Source organism: Melopsittacus undulatus, chromosome 9 (assembly GCF_012275295.1).
Source record: "Melopsittacus undulatus isolate bMelUnd1 chromosome 9, bMelUnd1.mat.Z, whole genome shotgun sequence".
Lineage (NCBI taxonomy): Eukaryota > Metazoa > Chordata > Aves > Psittaciformes > Psittaculidae > Melopsittacus > Melopsittacus undulatus.
The window spans coordinates 40,449,712-40,477,327 of NC_047535.1; the positions used below are offsets into that span (position 1 = coordinate 40,449,712).

The window sequence follows — 27,616 nt, forward strand, 5'->3', positions numbered from 1 at the left end:
ACCGTTAAGAGAAGTGCTGCTTCGAAAGCTTGTCCTTCAGCTGGAAGAAGGGAGTGGGTTACCAAAGGTCAATACAAGGAACAGTAAAGAGCAATAGAAAAGCAACAAGGAGATGACAGCTCTAATCAACAGCCTGCAAAGGGAGAGAATTAGGGCAGTTATGTAGAGGTGCTTGCTTCAGGGAAAATATGGGGCCTTGTATTTTGGAGAGGGAGAGAGAGTAAGAAGTTCTCATATCCCACAGCGTGCGCTTTGTCAATGGGGACAGACAGGCAGAGAAGGGTCAATCAGGCAGAGGGAAATTCCACCTGCACTGGAGGGAACAGTGCACAGTCAAATCTGTGCTTCCCAGTGCCCTCACCTGCTGGTGTCACTGCCTACACCCAGGGAAGGTAGGAGTGAGGAGCAGACACCAATTCCTTCCTCTTCTGCCCTGCCATTGACAGCAGGGCCTCCCCTTACCATCACACAGTGCACTCCAGGGCCATCCACTCAGTCATCACTGCAGTGGTTCAGAGCCCATCACTGCTCCATCCACATGCTATGGGAGCCCCAAGTCAGAGCATGCTGACAGGAAGATGACACAAGGAAGCCAACGCCAGGTTTCTGAGAGTCACAATTCTACAAGGCAGGAAGGCTGTGAACCATGCCCACACCTCCCCACAGCCATCAGCCTCTGCTGAATGCAACAGCAACAACACTGGAAGTGCTGCTTAAGGGGAGTTTCTTGCTCAGACACTCTTAGGCTCACACTCTTTGGTTCTCAACCCACTTACACCTCGCAGGTATCTACACTTAGCAGGCACGCTGCTTGGAGCGGCAGTCACAGATAAGTTGAATCAATCACAGCGGGGCACTTGGCAGGGGGTAGTGGGAACAAGAGATAAAGTGAATTTCTTTGAGGACAGAATTCCTTATATATATGAAATCCCTGTAATCTTGCATTCCAGATAAAAATAGGCATGCAGTAAGGAATTTTTAACCCTGTTAAATAGATAACACTTTTGTCCTTATAGAGGACAAAACAAAGCTGCTCAATGATTACAAACCTTGTTTATGACCAGTGATTTCTCTTTAGAGATTGAACTGCTTAGATCTTCACCACCATGATACTTGAACTGAAAGCCTTGTCAGAATAGCAAGTTATTTAAAGGAAAGCCAGGAGAAAACACCATAGCTCAGAAAACCTCCAAACTCTGCTATCACTTGATAAGAGGGATTCTTTTCTCCATTATCCAGACACATCTGCAGCAGACACACATGCAGCCAGCTCCAGGAATTGGGTAACTCCTCCACTGCACCATAATGCACACATAAACACAAGTCACATTTGCTGGTCCGAAAGTAACCATCAGACCAGCGACATTGGCTCTGTAACATCAAACAATGGCATTTTCTGTCCTGCCCTGCAGTTCAGGGGCATCAGTGCTACATCCCAGACATGGGATGCAAATGCCATGCAAAGCAGTTCTCTGCATGGACTGATGCTGGTTTTGGAGGCAGCACCAGAAGCCAGGGAGCTCAGCTTCAAACTGTGAGCTCATGGACTGTAATGAAGGTGAAGATGTTCTGTCGCATAGCACACACTCACTGTGTAGTCTCAATTAGAAAAGGTTCTTTAAGGAGTTCTTAACCAGTCTCTCCATTTACTTGAATTACAACCTGGAGAATAGCTTACGCAGCACTGCAAACTCACACAGAAGTGGTTTGCTTCATTAGATCCACTGTCTATTTTTAGTTAAAACACTTGACCTTTCCTTCCTCTGCCGTTCCCACCTGCTCTAAAGCACATCCAAGAGTTTTTCCCTTGGCAATGTTCAGGGGAGGCTTGGCAAGGCTTCGGCGTGTAGAAATTCCAGTTCGGAGCTAAAAACCCCAATTTAGTCTTCAGTTTTCTTCCACTATCTGAGATCTGCTGAAAGAAGGGAAACGCTTCAAGTTGTTGTCAAAAGCCACTCCAAGGTGAAACAGTGAGAACCTGAAGATCAAACAGTATAGCAACAAAGGGAAAACAACCTTTCATGTCTTAGTCTGGCATTTCAAGGCTTATTACAGAGCATTCAGCTTCCCCTTTAGTCTCTCACTTGCCTCCCCAGTTCTTGCACAGGGCAACCATCTGCTTGTGTTACTCAAGACAGTTGACGGTGCTCAAAATGCAATTAAAATCCATGCTATGTGGAAAGCCATCTATACTCATTTGATGATTGTTTTCCATGCTTATAATAAACATAAGCAGTGCCCAGAGAAGCTGTGGCTGCCCCATCCCTGCCAGTGTTCAAGGCCAGGTTGGACACAGGGGCTTGGAGCAAGATGCTCCAGTGGAAGGGTCCTTGCCTGTGGCAGGAGTTGGAGCTGGAGGAGCTTTAAGGTCCCTTCAACCCAAATGAGTCTGGGGTTCCATGAATACCCCTTTCAGAATGTGGTGAACAACATTTATGACAATAAAGATGTAAGCGCACTATTTTGCCTTTAACGTCAATGCTTCAGTTCTGTATTACGCAAACTCACTGAAGATTCGAGGCAAATGGGTTTCAGGACAAGGCGTCTGTTCCCTGTTGGCTAGAGGGAAGATTGTTGAAGCTCATTGTAAGCTGCATTAGACCTACACTAGCTGAGTTTCCAGCAATGCAAGGTTGAAATCTGGACAAATACAAGCAGAAACTCATCTAAATGCTATTTAAGTAGGTTTAACAGCCAAAGATTCTCCCTGCAGTTCTAAATGTCTACTCTTGTCACTCAAGCAAATACACACTAAGTGTTGTACTTACTCCCTGCAGTTCCTTGGCCTACAGAGGATCACTTAATCAGCATGTGTAAACCTGTGTCCATCTCTCCCAGGTCTTATCAAGCCAAACCCCAGCTGATACACCTCACTGCACCGGAATGCATGCAATTCCCCACAAGGCTCTTGTCAGAGGCAGCCCAGCAAACTTGCAACATCATAAACAGGTAAAAGCTGTTTCAAAGGCTTTTCAGAGCTGCATCAGGAAGCTCTCCCCACACTTGGCCATTATACCAGGCCTGTAACTTCTGAGTTCCAGTTCTATAAATCACGCATTACTAAGATACAAGCTTAAAAGGTGCTGGGCAAAAGAAGGCCTTGGGAATGAAGAGACATAGCCCCAGTACATGGGAGAAGTGACAACCTGAGCATTAGGGTCACATCACTGCTATGCTCCACGCACAGAATACTTAAGGATACTTTAGAGAAGGTTGAAGCAAGAAGCCATTCTATTGACTTAATCACAGACCAAGCTAAAAGAGCCTGAAAAACCAATGTCAGACTCTGTATTCAAAGCTATTTCATTGGTTATTGCAGGCTCTTACTTCCCAAATTCTACCTTTTTCTCTAACACCTACTGTCAAGCTTAGATATTTGGCTTTTATCTGTATCTTGCTGTCATGGTACCTACTGAAACACAAGCACTATGCTCACTTAAGCCACTGCTCTTGCTCAAAGCTATTTATTGCATGTTTTAACTGGAGAGTTTAAAGCTTAAAAGCTAATTGTATGGAGTGCTCAATGCTTGTAAAGTATCACTTAGAGCACTGACAGCTTGGGCAAAGCTGACATAACGAACATCCGCAATTAGTACAGTTCAGGTATGCAAGTGGTAATTATTGATCAATTACCTTGAACCTGCAAATCAAATCTGAATTCGAGATAAAACTCAATTAGTGCTCACTAACAGTAAATTCAGGAAGGGATTTATTGACTTGATTTGTTTCCTCCTTCACTTCAACATGGCTAGACAAGGTGAAATTTGCCATTACCAGTTTCTCATCATAAAAAGCCTCTTGAATGCTTTATCAGCCAACTTCCATTTCAGCTGTTTAGATTGTGCAAAGTCTGTAATATATTACCTGCTATTAGCTGTCCACCCTCATCTCCCCTTTTAAAACAGCTGAGTCTGGTTCATCCACTTCAACTCAGATTAAGGTTACTTGTACACTACTATTATGACTTATCAAACTGTAACCTCTGACCTATTAAGAGGGAAACTTTCAGGCCACTCAAGTCACTGCTGCAGATGTTCTATCGAGTATTTCTATGGGACCAGAAGAAGGAAGTCCCACGGTGCCATAGCAAAACAACACCAGAAGCTCATAGCAAATGTCCCCACTGGCAATTGAAAACCCTAAGAAGTACTACCAAGCACCCACAGCAAAACCTCAGTCTCCAAGCATCAATAAACCTGAACACCAGCAAGACATTGCTAACACTCTAGCTAGATTCTACTGAGCATCTTTTGGCTATGTTGCACTTAAAACACTTCAACATCAGCATTGAGATTCTCCTGGAATATACAGCAGTGGAATGAAACTGTTCCCAGTTTGAACAGGCAGAATTCTGCACACCAAAACAGAAGCACATTAGGTTTCTTGAGCAAGCCCCCAGAGGTTGCAAGACAACTTGTTTCTTCATTTGAAAGATTACAGCATGCACTGGTCTCCAGAGGTTTTAGTATTGCCTATGATAGCGTAATTGAAGCACAACAAAATCTCAAGCACGTGATAAAGCATGAGGTCGGACACCATGGAGTGTTGTATGCATTGTTTATTGAACTGAATTCAAATCCCATGGTACATCATAGATTAAATAGTTAAAAACTGTTTGCTCACTATCATACAACGCTCAGAAGAGTCTTTCAAAACATCTCTTTGGACAAAACTAAAGAGCTAAATTCAAGCACAACTCCCCCAGAGCAGAATGCTGGGGGTGGAAGAAAGCTTCAGAGTACAGACTGTACATAACACTACACAAAGCATGACAGCATGACACCGAGAGCTTGTTCTTTGCTGCAATGCATGCTTCAAAGAAATTCTATACAACAATCATTATCATCATGGGCAGGCACCTACCATATTAGTGGGACAGATTACTCTCAGCCCCTGCTCCTCCAAGATTTCATTACTCCACGGAGGAGGGCAAACTTGCAGTTCTGGGTTCTGTCATGTTTTACATTACAGAGCTGAATGTGGATCCGAGACCAGCAGTATCAGTCTCTTGAGCTTATGCTCTTCAACTCTGACACACAAAATGCCTACAACTGATTTTTTTACCTTAAAGACATCGTATCACCTGAGGTCAAACAACTACAAGTGTAACAGCAGCGATGTCTGAGATTAAAGTTCCAGACTGGGTGAAGTGAGAGACTAGTGCTTGAACTGCACTGCTCATCACCGCATCCTCTTTGTGCCATCTTGCCTCAAATGAACAGACAAGTGAAACAAAATGCATCCACAAAGATAAATCAATCAACTGTAAACTGTTGGCAAGAATCATTCCATTATACATTTGTCCTCTATCTCAGGCATTTGTACAAGAGAGTGGAGCCTAGAAGCATTAGCTTTACTTTGTGCAACTTATGAATTTCCTTCAGGAAGAGTTCAGTCATCTGACCAGACGAAGTGATCTCCCAACCTTGCGTGGCAGCCATCCGTTGTAGCTCACCTCACAGGAAGGTTCCGAGCTAGAACATCATAAAAGCACAGTAGTGCTGATTCCAAACAAAGTCAGGATTTACAGTTCAAGATTTCCCTGCTGTGTTACTGTTTCCACTTGCACCACTATTTGCTGAGGAAGCCTCACAACGGCACCGCTCCCTGCTGCACTACATACAGCGGTACTGATGCAAGTGTTTGTTCTGCTGCAAAGCAGCTGTATTTGGGCTTCCACAGAACCAAGTGTGCACAACATGAAAACACGTAAAACAGCAGGTTTAGCCTCAGCAGCCCCTTTGAGTGATGTCTTGTCCTGATGATTTTGTAATATCCATTGTAGTGAACACCTGTAAGGCACCAAAAGAACAGCTGATTTATTGTTGCTCTGTATTATCACACACACAGCTATTGGTCTCCTCTTTGTAAAGTAACAATGCCAGATTTCTTAGAACTCTTACAATGGAGAACAAGCTGCAGTGCACAATAAACACATTTTCTACCACATATCAATATCGTGTGGTTACAAGTTAAGCAAATACTAAATAAATCTCAAAATACAATGTAGTGATCTTTATTTTAAACCAAGCTGTGTCCTTCCCCTATCTTACCTCTGCACAAGTTGGATGGATACCAATTGTTTCATCAAGCAACTCTTTGGTGAGACCACATTTTATTGCAGCAGCAAAACCCTGGGTGACTTCACCAGCATTAGGTCCGAGAACATGAAATCCTATTACACGGTTCTTTAAAGAGAGGTGAAAGCAAAACAGGAGTTAGAACTAGGTAATGATTAACAAAAGCTCTGGTATATAACCCCCACTACACTAAAAATAGATGTTGTAGAAGCAGGTCAATAGCAGAGGCTGTTACAAGAAGTGAATTACTCCAGATCATTTCCAGTGAGGCTCCAATACAAGAAGAACTTTGAGCCTTTTTGCAATCCTTGAGAAAGGGTTAGGGAGCTAATAAGAAAGAGTGAGCTTGCTTCCTCTTAGCTTAAAAGCCATGCTATTTCATCCTATCATTCCTTCTCTCCAAAGTAATTTTAAACACCAAAGATCTTCCTTTGTCTGTTCTCCCAGACAGCATTGGCACTTTTGTGGCTAACAAAAGAAGTTGTTCTTTTTTGCAACAACAAGAACCTACTGATCACTAGAAATTCCTATTTCTCATCACTTTTCTAGGACCAAGCACATGTTTTCCAGGTTTTTACTGACTACACAAAACTCTGCCCTTTGCAAAGGGCACAAAACATGAGGTTCAGAAATGTGAAGCAAGACACCAGACAGTGAAGTTATTCAAAACCCATTGGGAATAAAAACCCTGGCAAATACCTTCACAAACCTATCCTTAAATAGGAGCTCTGGATGAAGTGTCATAACGTATAAAGCTACCACTTGCTCAAACAGCTGTTACACCAAAAACCCCTTGAACCAAACCAATCAGCTCTCTCCAGACTGATTAGACTTCCTAAAACTAATACTTCTGTTAACAGAAAGGGTAGAGCTGGCCTCAGGAGGCCAAATAAAAGATTAAGTCTTCTGGCTGGTCTGAAAGGCAATTTCCAGGCTACACTCAGCACACCCATTCCAGCCTGCTACTTACATTGTCGTGTTTATTGCAGATAATTTTTCCATAACAGGTATTGTTATCTCTGCCTGCTACTGTCCATTCGAGTGGCCAGAACAAACTGTGATAAACCTGGGAGGATGATAAGAAAAAAAAAGCATTAGAATTTGATGAATTCAGATATAATTTTGATTTCTTATGCCTTCACAAATAGGTTGATATTTAACCCACTAGATTTTCATAACATACACTAGACAAGACAGTGATTTTTGTTCCCACAGCCCAAAAAGTTAATTTTCTGAAAGTCAGTGGAGGAATACTTCACTCAAACTACGCACTCCTGATTTAAATACTTAAAACAGTTCTAAGACACAGTATCTTAAGATCATACTTTCAGAAAGGGAAGTGCTTCACTAATACAAAATACCTACTTACTGTAAATTTAAACCTATTCTTCAAAGTAGTTAAAAGTAGAAGCTAAATAACCATGTGTTTGAAAGATGTAAGGAGTCAAACACAAGGCACACAAACAGCTTTAATGAAACTCTTCAAAGAAGTGCAGAAGCCAGAAATTACCATAAAACAAGGAAGTTATGCCTGATGCTCTTATAGTCATAAAAGAAGGTCAAGGAGAAATTAATTCCCAGTTCAAGTACAGCAAACAAGCCAAAAGAAGCTGATCCCAACTTTGGTACACTTAAGCAGTAAGTCTTTAATTCACAGACACAATAAAAAGCCACCTACAGTTTGGCCACCTAAGTTTGGCCTGAAGTCAAATGGCTCTCTGCAGCATGCAATAGCTACACAGAGCTCTAAAGTTATGAAGTCCAGTCCTGGACTTCTGGGAGTCCAATACCTTGTCAGCCAAATGACAGCACTTCCACTATCACAGACCTGCCTAGCTAACCTTCTAATCTTGTTTTAACATCATGCCTTGAGTGTACAGCAGCAAGGCCTAAGGAAAACACATGCTCAGGCTACAACTTAACAAGTGTTTGGTGCTCTCACCTCCAGGTTTTGCTTTCCATATCCTTCTATGGCTTTTTCTTCAGATAACCCACAGCTGCCATACTCTAAAGGAGTAAACACTGTTGTTGGTACATTGATATAGTCACACTAAAATAAAGAACAAAATTCATATTTAGACTATGCAAGTTCTATACAACATGTAACAGGAAGAGCTGTTTGGGTTTTTTTATTGAACACTTGCAGTGCCCACAGACAAGTGGACAAATCAACTTGTGTAACTGCTATTTGGAAGCAAAAAGCATAGAAATAAGTTGTATTCTTATAGATTTACCTTTGTGGAACTACCACCATAAAGCCTGCGGGCTAACAGTTTCCCTGCTTGAATGGCAACCGGAGTAAGTTCAAGCTTTCCCTCCAGTATATCTCCAATAGCATAAACATAAGGCACATTGGTTTGTTCTTCATCATTTACAGGTACTTTCCCATTCCTTTAAAACATATAGAAAAGAGAATTGAGATCAGTATCAAAACCTTCTTCAGAGCTCAGCAAAACACAAAGGGGAGAACTTCTACTACTAAGATTTTATCCTATCTACTGAGCATGTTTTATTAAATATGCTTCTGCTTTTGTTACTTCAACTGCAAAGCTCTTCAGAGCATCAATTACCTCTGACTGACACATGGCTGAAGTCAGTATTCAGTGGGCCAGTTTTGACATGAGCAACAGTGCGTGTCTGACGACAATGAAGTTACTCAGACTTCTGTGGACTTATGATCTTTCTACTTGGTTATTGTACAGCTCACAATGGACATTTTCCCCATGGGGGAAAAAAGGCTGCAATATCACTCACATGTTTAAGTTGGCTTAGTAAGCTGCTAGCTGCTGCAACCTGATCTTAATATTTGTTCTGAACAACAGAATCCTGCCTCTTCCTTTGCACCAGTTCTGCACCAATACCAGGTAGAAACAAGAAACAAGCTGAATCTGTAGGAAGCAAGTAGTTTGCTCCCTCCTTAAGTCCCTAGATTAACTTGCCATGAGCTGAATGATTCATTTAGCAGAATATTAAACTGTAGTTTCTAAGCAAATTAACCAAATATATTAAATATATTCCTTAATTTCTACTTGTTGGCCACTGTGCTTAACTAAAAATACTTCTTTATGACATACATATAAAAGAAATGGAGTTCAATGGACAACTGTACTCAAATCTGGGAGGGAAAAGACTTTAAGGGTTCACATAACTGCCAGGTATGAGAGTGAGGATCATGGGACTGGAGCACCTCCCATATGAAGATGGGCTGAGAAAGATGGGGCTGTTCAGCCTGGAGAAGAGAAAGCTGTGTGGAGACCTCAGAGCTGCCTTCCAGCATCTGAAAGGGGGCTATAATGATGCTGGGGGGGACCTCTTCATTAGGGACTGTAGTGACAGGACAAGGGTAAAGGGTTGAAACTTAAACAGGGGAAGTTTAGATGGGATCTAAGGAAGAAGTTCTTTACTGTAAGGGTGGTGAGGCACTGGAATGGGTTGCCCAAGGAAGCTGTGAATGCTCCATCCCTGGTGGTGTTCAAGGCCAGGTTGGTCAGAGCCTTGGGTGCCATGGTTTAGTGTGAGGTGTCCCTGCCCATGGCAGGGGGGTTGGAACTGGATGATCTTAAGGTCCTTTCCAACCCTAACTACTCTATGATTCTATGGAAAAAAAACCCTAAAAACATGATAAAAGCATAAGGATCATTAGATACTGTTAAAGAGGTAAGGAAATCACCACACTCATGGGTGAAGGGAGTTGAGCAATACTCACTTCTCATTGATTTTGACACCAATTGTCTCTAAACCAATATTTCTGGTGCACGCATCACGACCAATGGCTAGCAAAACCTAAAAGAAGAAAGGGTAATTAAATGCAGCAGTTCTATGTAGAAAATTGTAAGTAGCAGAACATTTCCTTTGGTCTTTTTCTGAAGAGCAGTGAAGGAGATTCTTGAAGTGACTTTTCCATATATTTTGGAAGAGCCATCAACAGTACAGTGTCCTCCGTGTGTAACTTGTTTCAGAGATGCAGCAAACAGAACAAAAGTGGAATTCATAAGAACTAAATGCCAAGTACACAAACTTCCACTTATTCTGCTGACAGAGCTCAACTGAATATATTATTTTCATGTGTTTGTGTCTGCCAGCTTTATACAAACAACTTTTCAAGCAAGATTTCCCTTTCATTTTTTCCTGAACAACTTTTAAAGTATTTTAAGACATTGTTATGCACTTCTGTGTTCAGTTATTTCAAATCCAGAAATGCTTACAGTATTATATTCTTCTTCAAAGATTTCTGGTTCTCCTCCAGTAGACTTTGCTGTCACTTTCAGTCTTCCAGGCATGCCTTCCTCCAGCTGTTCAACCTGTGTAAATATAAGTACGCTTAGAATGGCCTTAAGCAGCAGAGCTCACTTACACTGTCACTTCAAACCTTGACCTACTAATCCATCATTCAGAAGGAAGAAAAGCCTAATCTCATAAAACATTTATTTGTGTACACAAAGCCTTCCCAGACAGCATGTGCATTTGACTGCGCTGTTTAAAGTAGTTTTGCATGGAGACAAGACACCCAAAGCAAGCACTGACCTGAACAGGCACAAACTTCTTGATGAACTTCACACCATGTGTTTCCATGTAAGCACCTATTCTTTCTGCCATTTCTTGGTCAAAGCCCCGAAGGAGTATGGACCGCACCATCACTGTGACATCCATACCTAGACCAGCAAGAAATCCCGCACACTCTAGAGCCACATAGGAAGCACCCACAACCAGAGTTTTGCCAGGGCAGTAAGGCAGGGAGAAGAGGTCATCACTAAAAAGAAAACAAGTGTAAATTACAAGGCTCTTTCAACACAAGCTTGTTTGTCTTTGCAGACACTAGAATGAAGGAAGTTCAGGCTGTTTTGCCTTTTCATCTCACCTTGTAATACAATATTCTTTATCTCCAGGGATACCCGGATACCTAGGCCTTTCTCCTGTTGCCAGGACAAAAGTCTCTGCTGTGTGATAGGTTACTTGTCCTTTTCTGTTAGTTGCCTGTTTATAGAAACACAGTTAAGACACTCTTCTTTATCACAGGAACAGGTTTAACACAAGATAAAATATGTAATTCTTCCCTTAAACATTGTGGCTATGTTAAAAATCAAGGACAAGCAACTTCAACAAGAACTAATGCATTTAGAGAAGCCACACAAGTCACTGAAGAACAATAGGCTTCAACCATAAGCTATCAGGCTTTCCTGACATTAGAGCACTTCAAATCATTTACTCTGAATCCTGCCCATTTCAACTATTCATTTACACTGAATGGTTCATAATTTTACTTTCAAGTTATAAAAAGCCACAGCAAATTAAGCCCCTCCGGCCTCCCACTTCCAACACAATGCTGGTGACAGAGTAACACAAGTAAGTTCTTAGGCTAATGCAGAAATTGAAAGCATCTAGTTACATTTATTTCAGAGGGCTGAAGACCCAACCTTAGATGAATTCAAACCAGTGTGACCTCTGGACCTGCATGGTCTTGGGAAAATTTCATTTTCCAATGCATCTCAAAGTAGGACCTTCATTCTTGCTCTTTAGCTACTTTCCAACACAGACAAAGGGAAATTTCCCATTGAGTCACCAAGTAATTCAGGTGGGAAGGGATCTCAGGTCATTCAGTCCAACCTCCTGCTCAAAGTCTTCCTGTTCTACTTCATTTATAGCTTATATTTATAGTTTATATTAAGTGTCCTTAGGCAGACACTTACACAGATGACCTGCATGCCTGGACACTGGAACAGCTGGTAGACGAGGCAAGTTGAGTATACTGCCATCTTTTCAATGCTCACCACTTGGTTTGAAACACACATCATTCAGCCTTCATAAACTCATTTTGAAAACAGACAATTGCACCCACTGAGCCAGTTGCCTTCAATATGCTCTTCTTTAAGTTAACCTTGCTACAACCTTGCCAGCACATGTTTTGTCTTGCAAAACTGACAGTTGAATTCTTACGCTGATGCAGCATAAGGTTCCAGCAGTGCTCTTACGCAAGCGCTTAATCTGAATTTCATTTCAGATTTTATGCTGTAGTATGAAGGTTTCCCAAGTGGCACAATCATACAGCTAAAGCTCCCTCACTTGTTCTATCCCTACAGGCCCTTGTCAAACGTCCCTCTCCAGGTTACTGTTACGTAACAGTTACTAGGTTTGCAAACATTGTGGCATGTACTAAAGTACAATACTTTGAATCAGTAACTTATTTCACAAATGAGTCTTTAACCAGCTGACTAAAGCTGGCAATGTCACAATGAGGCCTTTTATTTGTTGGGTTTTACAAGGCATTTTAGAATATGAGTCTTCCAACTAAGTGCTTTAAACACAGCACATACCTTAATTTTGTGTGGTTCAACAAATTCTCCATATGAATTGAGGTATGTCACAGACTTCTCTCGTAACGACACTCGATAGCCCCAGTTTAAAGAGCCAATGTAGTTTTGTATTGCTTCTACCATGGTCTCCCAGTTGTGTTTAACTGAAACAAGACAGTAATTTTCTATTTAAGAAAATCTAAGTGCAATGAATCCTTAAGGAAAAACTGAAGTCTTATTCTTTGCACATCATGCTAAAAAAAAAATATTACCAGCAGTAACGACAACACATACTAAATTCTTGTTCCACTATGCTAATATTTACCTGACGTGTCAATATTTGAAATAAGCCCATTCTAGAAGTTTTCAGGTAATACAGGGTGCAAAACACATTCAACCTTGCAACCCTTGAGGTTTCTATGGCTCAAGAATGAGGATGCCATCTGATTCACTTAACTACTGAACAATGCCTCTAGTTTACCAAACCCAAAGTATAAGAATGAATTTAAGCTGAAGGTCTCATCTGTACACTGGCTTGATCTGCCCTGTGTTCTTACTAACCTTGTTCTTCATACTGCCATCCATATTTCCTTGAATCTTGGAGTGCCTGACCCAGAAGCGCTGCTTGATGCATTAGCTTCTTCGGAATGCAGCCTACATTTACACATGTGCCACCAAGACCTAAGATGGAAAGAACCATATTATTACCTGTAGGAACACAGTATTTATGTTCTTCCTATCATGTGCTTTGTATAACCAGCCATCAGTGATTAGCCTTGGGCGATATGGTTTAGTGTAAGGTGTCCCTGCCCATGGCAGGGGGGTTGGAACTGGATGATCTTAAGGTCCTTTCCAAACCGAACTATTCTATGATTCTGTGATTACCAGCTGGTGATGTCTGGTACAGCCACACAAGTAATATGAAATCTCTGTTGTAAGAGACATTTTAAAATACAATGAACACATGAGCTTACAAGTTTGATTCGGTTTAAAAGATGACTCGACTCATTGAACCAAGAAGGGTACAGTGTGTTGTCTTCAACCAGGACACTTACTGCCACATGCTTCAGATTATAGTCAGATTAGCAAGTAAACAAAGAAAAAAAACCTAGAGTTCAGTATCATCTATTATGTGGCATTTCAAACACGTATTTCTTTGAAATCTTAGCTATGAAAGGGCATTCATTCCCAGACCTGACCAATAAAATTCCCTTACTCATTCTCAATTGCCAATAGCATTAACAAGGTCAAAGAGCAACTGTCTTCAATTACGTAAGGGTGAGAAATGCATAGCCATATAGTCATACTGTTCTAGAGGTAACCTTGATAAGTTGTCCATGAAACAGATTAACTAAAAGGCAACCCTCTCCCCTCAAACATGAGAATATGAAGATGGATGCAATACGCAGACGCAATTTGCAAGTGAACAGAACTAGAAGTACATGTGAGTGATAGCAAAGCACAAACCAGAAATAACTGTCCAGAAAAGCAGGCGTGCAAGGAACATAGCTCCTTTGTTATCTGTGTTCCAGAATTACAGGGAGTCAGCCCCAATTTCTAATACCAATTTCTAATATCTAACAACTCAGTATGTATCACTGGCACTCCAACACCATAAAATACAAGTTCACAGAAGCTTACCCCATGAGGTTCCAAGAGGTGTTGGAACAACATAATCTAAAACCAGTACTTTCTTTCCAAAACCAGCAGCTTCCTATAAAAGACAGAGACACAAGTCAGCATTCCTGAACCAAGAAAGCCTCTCTGCTCCTTTCTGGTCATAATACATGTAGCACTAATGGAAGGCTCCTTTGCTAGTTAGTCTCATTATCATCTATGGCTGTCCTACCTCCTTCACTAGATAAAAACTGAAATCCCTCAGAAACTCATAGCTTCTTTCAAACTTCGTATGGATGCTTACATCCAACATAGCACTGTCAAATGCCACGATCTTAAGAGGGCATGAGATTTATCAGCTTATGACCCTCTTCTACATCACCCAAAGAAATATTTATGCTGTTAGCTATCCTTCTCTCTCTCAGGAGGGCAGGACTAAGTTGGCATACTCATGAATGAAAACAACTGCCACTAATAAACTGGAGACAGGTCAATGGAGGCCCACCAAGACACACAGGGGACCGAAGCACATGCCCTATGAGAAGGATGGTGGAACTTGACACATGCAGCCTACAGAAAAGGTGGTTTTGGAGAGAACACTGCAATCATTTTTAATACCCATGAGAAGGTCATTATGATGACTGCACCAGGCTGCACAGCAATTGCCAAGGCTGTCAGTAACAACATCACTATGCCCAAACCATAAACTGATGGTTAACATACATGGCTGAGAGGTGTGAGAGTGTGTTCGAGTCCTTCAGGTAGAAAACCTATTCCAAACCTTAGGTCCTAAGGTACTCTGAACAACAGCTACACAATCTCGTTCTCTAGAAAGAGAACTAAAAAGTGAAGCAGTTCCTTGAGAGAACAGTTGAAAATAATTCATTTTAGATAACTGATGATCATGAACCATAAACAGTCAAAAGTACTTCAAGAGTAGCTTTTAGTTTTTCAGATTACCATTTGGAAGCATAAAGTGTCTGTGTACTACACATGAAGAGGAAATACTTAAAAACTCTTGGTTCCACCCTTAGCCAGGAACTTAAAGCCTATTATTAGGATTGAGACCTGAACAGACATTGGCTAGAAACTGGTCCACACAGACCATGATCTCCTGAGTGAACACATTAATAACAAGTTGAGTGGTAACAGCCATCAAAATACAGACTGTTGCATACTACTGTGATTAACAGAGACTACTGAAGAAGTTTCATATACAACCTGTTCTTTAATGCAATTTTCATGTCATACCTTGGAACATGCAAGTCCACCTGAGCCACCACCGATAATAATGAGGTCATAATCATAGGTTTCTGCATCTTTGCTATCTCCAAGAAGTTTCTGCAGGGATCCATCATGATAAGCCTGGGAGAAAAGTAAAAATCAAATCACCACATACACTTGTGAGCAAACAAAAACCTGACATTCCCTTCTCTGACCCAGATCACCCAGCCTGATGTGTCCCACAAAATGTAATCATGATCGAATAGTAAATTCATTCTGTAGTCTTGTCTACTTCCAGCTGATTTTAAAGTTACCTGGTACGTTGCATCACAGCCACCTATGTGAGTTCCATTCACAAATACATTAGGCACTGTCCTCTGGTTAGTTAGTTCCACTAACACTTGCTGAATGCTGGGTCCATCAGCTAAGAATAAGAGAAAGAGGTACATTATAGAACAATTTGCAAGAAGGAAGCTTTTAAAACAACCTGAAGTGTTAATGATTTGGACTGCAATATACTGTAGGCCTGCCAAGAAAACAACTCTCTTATAAGCATGACATGTGTAGACTTCCTTAACATAAGCAAGCCTTCACAAACTGCTTCTCAAAAAAGCATGCTTAAATACCAAGGATGTTTGTGTGATTCAAGCTAGAATTCTACAGAATGGAGTAAAGATGAAGCAACAAAGTTTAGCCCCTATCTTTCCTGGAATCTTATCGGCCTCTTCCTGGCAGTGTCACACTTAGCACTACACAAAAATTCTTTTCCAGGTGTCATAACAGCTTTTCTTTCATGAGAGTTGTATGGCTGGGGAGTATGTGCTGTGTAAGTGCACATAGTTTTGCCCAGCAGCTTTGTATTATGAGGCTATGGGAATGGGAAGAATGAACATGCTCTTCTACTTACCTTAACTCCACTTCAGACTTTTTCTACCCACCCCACTGTCTTAAACCTTCCACTTTTAAGATTATCACTGTCTGACCTGTCACCTGAATCATCCATCAGCACCTGCAACCAGGCTCAATTTGGATCTCTCAGCAGTAAATGTAGGAATAAGAGTTTACAGTAATGGCTCTAAAATCTTTTTACACTGAGACTGTATCTACTCATTATCAGAAATCCGAGGAATTATAAGGAAAATACATTATGAATTGAGGAATTCCAGAAAAAAATATTGTGCATTGTACTGTGCATATCTTGGGCTATAATTATTTCACAGTATCACAACTTTCAGTAAAAAGAGATGCTATGGTTCAATAAATAAGTGCACTTCCCAAACACTGCTCAGGCACAAGCACACACACAAAAGTATGAGCGCTTTAAGAAAGCATCAGACATTAAGTTTTGTAGAGGAAAAAACAATATTACACATTCAACAGTTTACCTACAGCACAGACATGAGTTTACTTATTCATAAAACTACATTAAAAGCTACATGTATTACATACATTACACATAAGTAGCTACACATGTACTAAAGCTAAAACAGCTTGGCCTTTAAAAACACCACAACCTCAAACTAGCAACAGCCAAGGCACTGGAATTTACCCTGCCCTGCAGTGACTCAGCAACTTTCCCTAGGAAGGTCACTCCTATACCAAGTCAAACATTAACAACTCATTTAAGGCACCACAAAAGAACCCGAGGCAGGAGGAAAAGTACCACAGGCTTTTTCCCAAAAGACAAAGCTTCTCAGAGGGAAATCAGATCTCACAACCTCTATCAGCTGATGACTTGCACACAGAGTCAAAGCCTCCAGTTATATTAGAAAACACATCCTATATTAAAAATTCATTGAAGCCTAATTGCTTTTATAGCCCCATATATTAGAATTTATTTTAATTGTTTTACGTATCCTCCAATTAGTGCAAGGCAGCTTTAGGGAGTCATGCATCCATTTTTAGTTACATTAAGCAGCACGTGATACATTTTCTTTCTTCTACTTACCAGTTACATCAAGCTCCAATGCATAGTACTCCACATGCAGGGAACGGAAGAGTTCTTTCACCTACAACAGAAAGAGACACAGTGCCAGTGCAGTGTTTTCACAAGACCTGATACACAGCTGAGAGTAATGAATGGACATAGAATCATAGAATGGTTTGGGTTGGAAGGAACTTTAAAGCCCATCCAGTTCCAAGCCCCTGCCACGGACACTAGACCGGGTTGCTCAAAGGCCCTCAGATCACAGCAACCTTCCAATACAAGTTTCATTACTTTTACTTCCTGTATACAATTTCCTTAGCTGCAGAATAACTGCCATATGGAAAAAACATCAAGAGGAGAGATAAAGTAACAGCCAGGTTCCTTGACAGTAATAAGGAAGAAAAAAAGGGAGTATAAGATGTAATACAAAACAGTGTCAAGCAAATGCAAAAGAAAGCCAAAACCCAGTGTATCTGAGAACAGTTTTCATACAAGCAGGGAACAACTACTGCAAGGAGTCAATGAGTTGTGTTTAACATAGAAAAGAAGGGAATTAAAGAGCTGTGTTTAAATAAATAAACGACTACCTCAAGGAAGAAAAGAAGCAGGGGTAGACGGAGTAAGAACTAATGGTCTCCAACTCCATCAAAAGATTAGACCTTAGGAGTTTTCCCTAAGAGCAAGACACTGGAATGTATTGAGTAGATAAATGACAATCTTCATCAGTGGCTGGCTTCAAAGCACACATCAGAAGTGTCTGAACCACAGGGGACAAGACTAAATCATCTCTTGCAGTGGTTTTCCAGCTCTGAGTTTTGGCTTACTGTTTAACCTCATCTCTCTCAGTGTCCAGGTTCAGAAAGGAGTGATTCTAACTTGTTTGCCATTGTTTTACTAAATCAGTCATATCTTGCTTATGAGATATGTCCAAAGTCAATATCAGAATGTAACAGTTATGGTTTTCAACCTTTTGAATTGCTCATTTTCTCCATTAAGCAGAAGCAGCATTTTGAAGATGCTCTTGTCATTAAAAGGCTGCTTTTTTCCTGCATTGCCATGAATAAACACAGACACAACATCCCTAGAACGTGTCCTAGAAACCTATTTTACGCATTCAGAAATGAGCAATAAATAACTCTACATAGAAGCTAGTCTGAAAGAAAAAAAAAAACCCAACATCCTAAATGACAACTTAGTTGAGATTTACTGCCCCCATGTCCCCAGCAGAGTCCTGGTGTTTTTCCAACATCAGTTCTGGATGGATAGAGTATGCCATTACCAGATTCAAATCAGGAAGCCTTTTAGAACTGAGATTTTTATAGTAACATTATCTGTTAAACTGGCAGTATTGAAATTGTGAACTGTCCTTTCAGATGGACAATGCCATACCTCATGGCACAGGATTTAGGATTACATATGGAAGTATTTACTCCTTTGAAATATAATTTGCAGACTTAACCATGCAAATAGATATTGTAAGGCAATGTGTAAAGAAAATACCTACTTTAAGCATAACTATCTGGATGTGAAAACAGCTCTAGCAAGAAGCACTAACTGTCTGTGTGATGGATCCACTTGCCAGCAGGAGTCTGAACAATGAAACACACTAAGTTGCTGCCAATTCAGAATAAATCTTTTAAAACCAGCTTTGTGATGAACCTCACAAATTTATTGACAGCACTTCACTAAGAAAGAGTAAGTTGAGTCACATCTAATAAACTTAAAGATGTCAAACACATGATGAATAAAACAGTTTTAATGTTACTGCGAGCTATGTTGCCCAAAGGCGGAGTATTCCAGAGCTTTCTGCTGGAGTTTCAGCTTTAGACAGACATACAGTGTTTGTATTCTCTGCCGTGTTGCAGGTTTCTTATCACACCATATATCAACCATAATATAAAGAAAATAAGCTCTGCATTAGTTCTAATCCAACTCCCTGCTCAAAGCAGGGCCAAACATGAACGTCAGTCATGTTGCTCCAGCACTGTCCCCTCCAATTCTGAGTATTTACAAGGACAGAGATACAACAGCCTCTCTAGGCTGTTCCAACATTTGGCCACCCTCACTGTAAAGAATTAGGATGTCAGCATCCTAATTAGAAGTACCTATTGTACTTCATGCTTATGAATAGAACATGCTTGTGTTGTGCTAATGAAAAATAACAAGTATATGACCAGTTATGAAATCTTCAATATAGGCAATAAATAACAGATTAGTTCAGTTTGGAAAACTATTAATGAGAAGTAGAAATATAACATCCACTATATATATATATATATATATATATACACACACTATATATATATACTAGAAATGCAGTAATATCTAAATAAGGTGAATAGGAAATGATTTCTGAGAAATAATCGCTAGAACGAACAGCAACAACTACACTTCCCAGAAACCAATTTTGAAATGAAGAGGAAATAAACATCCATGCAATATAGAAACTAAAGAACTCACTGACAGCTGACAGTGACAAAGCCAAAATTAAAAGGAGATCAAAAAAGATGAGACTAACTAGTGAAAGAAAGATCCACTGAAACCTTTTAACTGAAAAGTAATTACAAATGCAGGTCAAGGAATTCCTGAGCCTCAGAGTGATGGGAACTTCAGGAGGATGCTGGGAAATTTCCTTCATTATACCCCAATCCCAAAAAATGGAATTTCTCCATGTCTGAAACAGGATACCAAGTTGGATGGTCACTGATTTCGCTACTTACTTCCCTTCTGACCAATGCAACAGCCTCTTTACCTACTACACCCTTCCAGCTTTCACAAAAAGAGACTAGAAAACCTTCCAGATATTAAACAGAAGATAATTTCTCTGAAACTGAGAATTTGGTCTAACACACAAGAAAACTCTTCCTGGAGATGCTTTCTGCTACCATGGTTGCCAAGCAGGTTCAAAATATGCTTCATATAGCAAAGCAATAATGGCATGTCCTAGGTCTGCTGTTTTACCTCTCAGCTAACATTCTATAACAGCTACAGCTGACACGACCAGAAACCCCTGTGGATCAAGAGCAAAAATCAGTGGCAGCATAACATATAACTAGAATAACCTGCTCCTTCTACGCAGCCACAGTTGTTGCTCTTAAAATAATTCCAATGTATCACAGTGCTCAGATTTGGCAATTCTTCATGCTAAACCCCTGTGTTTTATTTATGCATTCCTATCTTTTTTTAATATTAAATCTTTCTAGGGTGGTAAGAAACTGAAGAACAGTCAAGTTAAGTTATGAGAAGGAAGTTATTCTAACACACATCCCCCCCCCTCCACTGCTGCCTGGCTAAAGCAAGTGAACAATAAATTTCATTTGCAGATATAGGACTACACAATTGCCTGGCCATGCTACCAGCTAAACTGAACAGAATCAACTGCTTCATTCATTCAGTGAATTTATTTGCAGTGCTATTCTGAAGGAAAGCATAATCTTAATTTTCTTCCAGCGCAGCTACCTCCGTTTGAAATAAAGAATTCCTCCCACATCCCAAATTAGGTCATTTTAGAGTATGAGTGTTCTCTGCAGAAGTGCTAAACATCATCAGTTTTTCAATTAATCCTACCAAAAGCACATTGCTAACAACCATCCACGTTAAAAGGCACGAGCAGTGCACACTATTCATACCCATCTGTCTTTAAGAACTCAAAACTGTGTGATTACAGGCTAAGTACCCAAGCTGTAACTACACTTTCAAATTACATCCACTTCATTAATTCTCCAGAAGAGATCAACTAGCAAGAATGTTGCATTCACAGCATCACAGGATGGTTGAGGGAAGGGACCACCACAGGTCATCTAGTCCAATCGCCCTGCTCACCCCGAGCACATTACTCAGGGTTGTCTCCAGATGGCTCTTGTTTATCTCCAGGGAAGGAGATTCCACAACTTCTCCAGGTACCTATTCCAATGCTCAGTCATGCTCACAGTAAAGTTCTTCCTTATGTTCAGGTAGAGATTCCTGTGTTTTAGTTAATGCCCATTGCCTCTTGTCCTATATCCCCTGGCCAAGAACAGTGGTTTGCTGAAGTAAAGGTAGGCAACAACTACTGTTCTCCCCTCATCTATCCAGGCAGTTGTGCCACTGGAGAAGGCAATCAGGCTGGGTATGCATGATTCCCCTTTGCTGAATCCATGCTGACTACTTCTGATCATCTTGTCTTCCACCTGCTTAGAGATGGCCTCAGGATAAGCCATTCTATCACCCTTCCAGGGACTGAGGTGAGGCTGCCTGGCCTGAAGTAGTTCCCAGGGTCCTCCTTGTTGCCTTTATTGAAAACTGGGGTGACATTTGCTTTCTTCCAGTCCTCAGGCACCTCTCCTGATTGGCATGACAACCACCATTACCCACTGCTCCCCATTCCTTTCACTATTTCCTAAGTCTATGGTGGGAGGGGTGGTTAATACACCATTGCAGATACTTCTCTGGTGTATCACTTGATGTCTCATGTGTGGCTTCCTCTCATAAGCTTTCTTCTTCCAATTCTCCCTCTGAAATATATACCTCTTCTACATGTTTTCTTCATTACATTACCCTTCTCTTCTACATGTTTTCTTCATTACATTACCTTTCTCTTCTGTTCCAAACAGGAAAGTAAGCCAAGAAAATCCACCTACAAGAGCAATCAGCTCTTCCTCCTCCTCTCTATCACCTCTTCCTTCATAAAGATTCATATAGAGTCTTTCAACTCTAAAAACGGATGTGAGAGGGGGCCCTCCTACTCACAATATTCATTCTTTCCCTTTCTGAGACAACAGAGATAACATTCCTCATATCTGATTGTTTCCGTGAAGCAAGCAATCCTGCCTAATGGAGAAGCTCTGAACAAAATACAGGAAAGAACATGAATCTGAAATTTAATTACTGGACTACAATCAAGTCTGTATTTCCCATAAGCTCATTCTGTTAGCTTAGCCCCCATTGCAATACCAGAGACAGACAAAGAAAAACATTGCAAGGTTTAAGACATTTACTGTGCCATTGTATGATCTCAGAAACACTGGACTGAGTGTCATGCAGTATCAACACTTGAGCAATCATGATCACTAAAAGCACACAGAGCAATATAGACTGACACAACTAAGTATTTCTCAATGGAGAGCACTGAAGTCCTCACCAAAAGGATCTCTCCTCAACAAAAAGTATCATTTTTGTCAACTGGACTAGACTTGAACAAGTCTCCAACCCTTCATTTGCTAAAAACTAAGTTGGTAAGTAAGTACACTTTAGGAGGATCTGAGCTGCTACAATACTGTACTATCTTTCTGCCAAAACAGCCTTGGAGAGAAAGGCATTGATTGGTTTTGCCTACCCTCTCATATGCAGAGGCTTCCCCTCCCAAAACCTCATTTAAATTGCAAGTGAAAGAAGATACAGGCATCTAAGTTTCCTACACGAAGGTCATATCTCCTCCCTTACAAGAGCTACTGGAGCTAAACCTAATTAACACATGGGAGTGCAACTTCTGAGCGTTTTCCTGGTTGTCATTTCCCTTGAGGAACACCAAGACTCGGTCCTTTGTTTTTCCACCATGGCCACATCACATACGGTATTATGAGGTTTAACTTCACATTTCATAACATGCTCTTTGCAAACATCCAAGAATCGCAATACCTACAAACACCCCAGTGCTGGATGGGTTATGACTACAGTGCATTGGTACTGCAATATTCTAACGAAGACGCTGGCTTTCTTTAATGACTCTGGCTCAGTAGTTACAGCTACCCCTGTCATCCTGCTGCATAACCAGGGGTGGAAAGACGTTTTTCTTTAAACATCACAAGTAATCAATAATGTTTGCTTGGGGTTTTTAAGCACACATTACGGCTGGCATTTAGAACTTGCTACAACCCGTAGTTTCCATCTAGCTAAAAGAGCAGAAACTGAACTAGTCCCTCCCTAGGGACCCAACTTTATCCAGGTTAAACAACAAATGCAGGACTCAAACTTTCAGTGAGGAAGCAACACAACCAGCACTATGATCATCAAGTAACTGATACAGAAGCTACCGAGCTGGGAACAATCACATTGTGTAGAGCCTCCCACACGTGCCTCTCCCCCTTCACTCACGGGACAAAGGGAAAGAGTCACCAGTTCTTTTCCTCTTCTAAACGGCCCCAGTTAGGCTCTTTTCAAGGCTGAAACCGCGGTTCCCAAGAGGTTAGGACCTAACGCCCAAGTAGGACACATAGAGCGCTAGTTCTGCGCTCTACAAACCCCACGGAGCAGCATCCCCTCAGCGCTGCTCCCTCACCGGGGCGGGCCGCCAGCCTGCGAGCGAGCGCCTCAGGGCACGCATCTCCCGCCTCGCCCGGGGGCCACGCCAGGCCTCACGTCCTCCTCACAGCGGGACAAGGAAAGCGGCTCCAAGAGCCCCCCCACCCCCGACCCGGCCCATTCCAAGGAGCGGACCCGCCCGCCGCCGCCTCACCTTATTGCAATAGGGACAGTAGCTCTTGCTGAAGATAACGACGCGGTGCGAGGCGATAATGGTCCGCACTCGGAGCTTCAGGCCGTCCCAGTCCGGGAGCTGGGTCTGAACCGGCGGCGGCATGGCGGGGCCGGCTGCTGAGGCGAGAAGGGACCGGCTCCTACCACCCCGCAGCACCCACCCACCACCAGCACTGACCCCTTCCGGAGCGGGGAAGGTGACGAACCCGACCGGCCTATCCGCAGGGAGGCGGGGGCACCCTGCCAAGAGGCGCTGCCCGCCCTGCCTTTTAGCCGTACGCGGAGTGACTCATGGTAAAGCAATAAAAAGTGACGTTTTTTTCTATCAGGAGCAGGAACGTCGCCACTCACCTAAAGGCGGTGCAAAAATGGGTAAACTTTCACTTTTTGAAAGCCACTCCTCCCCTCTGAGAGGCGGGGTGGACTAACCCAAGAGGAGGTAAAGGAGAGCACGCATGCGCAGGGGGTATCGCGGCGGTGTGAGAGCTGTCGTTGCCGTGGCCTGTATGGGGGTAGGGGCCGGCCCTTGGGTGGCTCCGCCGGGCAGGGACCGGGAGGCCCAGGCTGGCCCGGGTGTCCTCGGCCTTCTCCTCGCCTCACGGAGGCAGGAGGCGGCCATGGGGCCGTGTCCCGGTGTGGAATAAACACTGCAGAGGGGGCCGGGGATCGCTCCTCTGGGATTCGTGCATAAGAGCGGAGCGGAAAAGCTGTCTTCTGCAGTGGCAGGGCACCTTGCTCCCTTCTGCCGTTGGTTTCATGCACAAAGATGCAGCTGGAGCTTCTGTAATAATACTGATTCTTCTATAATAAAGTGGATTATGGCTTAACGCATTAACCACGACAGCAGAAAGGAGCTCCCTTTCCTTATACATCCCAGGGTTAAAGGAAGAGAATGCTGCAGCATTGGTACTGCTGATTTCTGATTGAATTGAATTGATTATTCTCCTCCCAAGAATCATAGTAATTGCCAGGACTGAAGGCCTGAGCAGTGGGAAGAGCCTATGTCAGGGCATGGAGCAGGAGGAATTGTGTGTGGTTATTCCCTGCACAAGTGGATTTTGGCTGGGGAATGCAAGCTGAGGTCCTGAGAACCCAGTCATCTCCCTGTAGAGCAAGCCAGGGTTTATTGATGGCAGCAGCTTTCTGTGCCCAGTCACAAGGGGTTGGCCTGATTTAACATCTGAGAACTTCACTAATGGCACCACATCAATCCCTGCAAGTGATGGGAGTTATTTCCCACAAGAGACAGAATGGTTGAGTAAGGTTCAGTAGGAGTTTGTACCTAAGCAGGTAATAAAGGCCAGTGGTCCCTCCCATGCCATGCTACTGCTATTTACTAATGCTAAATATAACCATGTATAAAAGCTGTAATGCCCCAGGTGATGAAAATGAGCCTGGTGGGAGACAACTGAATTAACTCGCTTTTTGATCATGGTTATCTGTGGTGCTCACAAAGATGTATGTTATTCCAGTGTTAGCGATGAAAGAATTCTAGACCAAGAGCTCTTTACATTCACTACAGAGAAAAACAAGTCTAAGTTTGACAGGTTCTTATTTCAGTATCAGCATGTAAGAAAGTGGGCACGGTTGATGCAATACATTGTACATCTGTGGCTGGTTGTCATAGTTACTGCATCTTGAGCCTGGGTCAAGATGACCTTCATTAACTAAGGAATTCATGAATAAACCCAGGTCCTGGTTTGGTTTGAAAGATCAAAGGAGATCTTCTGGGATGGGTTGTAGCAAGGATGAGTTATTTGACAGCTTGGCAGAGTGACCATCTGACTAACCACCTTGGCAATGAAACTAACTTTTCCTGAAGTGAACTTCAGGAATATTACTTCATTATAATGCTAAAAATCACACCCACAGGTCAAAAAGACCCTGTCCCAGGTGAAGAAGCCTCCTCTGAGCATGCGTAGTGATTAGAAGGGATGACACAGCAAATATTATAATTATATGTAGATTACAACCAATCGTTGTAAGTGGGAGTGTACTGCCTTGTGCCTTTGTGTATAAATGTAATGAAGAAGCTGGCCTTGGGTGTTCCTGATTTGTGGAACAATTCACTGAGCACCCAGATCTGGATAAATGCAATATCTTTCCTGAACATATGGAGTTGGTTTACTGCACGCTGGGCATGAATCTGCTTTTCAGGCAACATGGTCACTGCAATTACTGAGGTTTGACATAACATGCAGGGGCTAAAACAATCCTCTGTACTGTGTTCATAGCCCAGCCCAAACTGCCTGTTTGCTTCCTCTTTTTGGCTGGTTGTTCTCCCTCCTTCTCGAACTAACCTTTTACCTGATGAGAAACATCATTACCCTTAGTATTCTTCCAGGAATTAATATCACAGGCTCAAGGGTTTGTGTTGCCGTCTGGAGGCTGGTGGGTTTTCATCTTGCACTTGGCATCCATCAGCTCCAGAAAGGTCAGAGAATGTAATAAATACTCAAAATCCCTGTTTCTCAGCACTGATGGCAACGTGCCGAGCCCCCTGATGAATAAATGTCCAAGGCAAATTATGTCACTTGAGAGTGGTTTTTTCCCTTCTGTGCTCTCTCTGCTGTTGGTTATTAATATCTCTGTTACCTTAGAGCAAGGATGAGGTAATGGTTTTAATCTAAAGGAAGATAGATTCACACTAGATATAAGGAAGACTTTTTTCATGATGAGACTGGTGAAGCACTGGCACAGGGTCCCAGAGAGGTGGTGGATGCCCCATCCCTGAGCACATTCAAGGTCAGGTTGCATGTGGATCTGAGCAACCTGCTCTAGTTGAAGATGTTCCTTCTCATTACACAGGGGGTTGACTACATGACCTTCAGAGGTCCCTTCAAATCCAAACTGTGCTTTGAATCTATGAAGAATGGATGACAGGGACAGTCTCAACTTGGAACACAAATGGCAATCTGGAAGCACTATAATGCAGTATCTTGCTTAGCTTTGCTTTCCTCAAAGATGGAGTGGAGGAGAGAGCAGGGAGGTGAGGGGTTGCCATGTTGGCAGTTGCTGTTGATGGTTGAGAGAAAAAGAAAGGATTGAACTCTGGAGAAGGAAGAGGGAAGATAACTGCTCAGTTCTAGAGAGGAAAGGACCGCAGCATTAGCGTCCTCCTGTGCACCCCAACAGCTTAGAGTAGCTCTTATTATTGTTAACAGTATAAGCCCTGAATCTGTCGTTTGTTCTGTGCTGGTGGTTTTTTCTCCCTCAGGATACCAGATCATACTCAGCTCTCAAGATCTTACACTTCAGCTGTGCTGGGGATAGATTGAAGGGGTTGACTAGAGCTCTTTGGGCAACCATTCCACTCACTAGGAGACTGTGTCGGAATACCTGAAACAGCAGAAGTGATGTAAACCTTTGTGAGTGAAGTGGTTTCCAAGAAGAGATTTTGAGGAAAGGGCAAGTGGCTATGGAAAGAATTAGGAAACTGTTCTAAACATAGAAGTGTGAAAGACTTGCTTAACAAAGCTTTAAGCATGCTTGAACTATGGCTCCCTCCAGGCCAGTGAGCAGCTATACAAAGAGCTTATGGATGATAGTAGGCTTCCCTACCTTCCACATGAAAGGCCTTGGACTGCTTTCTCTAATATAAACAGAATAAAAGCAACTGGTCTCATTAAGACAGTCCTTTCCTCTGCATTACTCAGCTTAGTCTGAGGATTAGTAAAAACCAAACCACATAAAATAGTTCTTAATGATGTAGCATAACGTACCACGGGAAGGCATTGAGGTAGGAACTCCTAGGGGAGATTTGTGAAGGGGAGGGGACGGGAGGGAAGGGAAGGAGAAGAGATGGGATGGGATAAGAGGGAAGGGAAAGCAAGAAAAATGAAGGGAAGGGAAAGGAAGGGTAATTTCCTCCGAAAAAATAACAAGTGTCTGCTTTTGAATTGCCTTAGAAATTGGTCATAAGCCAGGAGACAGTCAAAGTCCTTAGCCATGAGCGTGGTTACACCCATTGTCAACGCTAACAATGGAGACTCCATGGAGACTGAGCCACGCTGGAGGCTGTTGAA

The 27,616-nt window shown here is 42.1% G+C and overlaps 1 protein-coding gene across 1 annotated transcript; it reads right to left on the bottom strand.

Moving 5' to 3' along the window:
- Positions 1 to 4,543: 4,543 nt before the first annotated feature.
- TXNRD3 (thioredoxin reductase 3) lies at positions 4,544 to 23,951 on the bottom strand. The gene is made up of 16 exons (XM_005142235.3): positions 23,572 to 23,951; positions 17,160 to 17,220; positions 15,526 to 15,635; positions 15,239 to 15,352; positions 14,012 to 14,084; positions 12,932 to 13,051; positions 12,392 to 12,534; positions 10,939 to 11,054; positions 10,605 to 10,830; positions 10,286 to 10,381; positions 9,787 to 9,863; positions 8,315 to 8,471; positions 8,023 to 8,130; positions 7,051 to 7,146; positions 6,054 to 6,188; positions 4,544 to 5,792 (listed from the first exon to the last, which is right to left on the bottom strand). Exons 1-16 carry the CDS (start codon positions 23,692 to 23,694, stop codon positions 5,730 to 5,732), a joined length of 1,818 nt encoding a protein of 605 aa, XP_005142292.2. The 5' UTR covers positions 23,695 to 23,951; the 3' UTR covers positions 4,544 to 5,729.
- Positions 23,952 to 27,616: the final 3,665 nt, after the last annotated feature.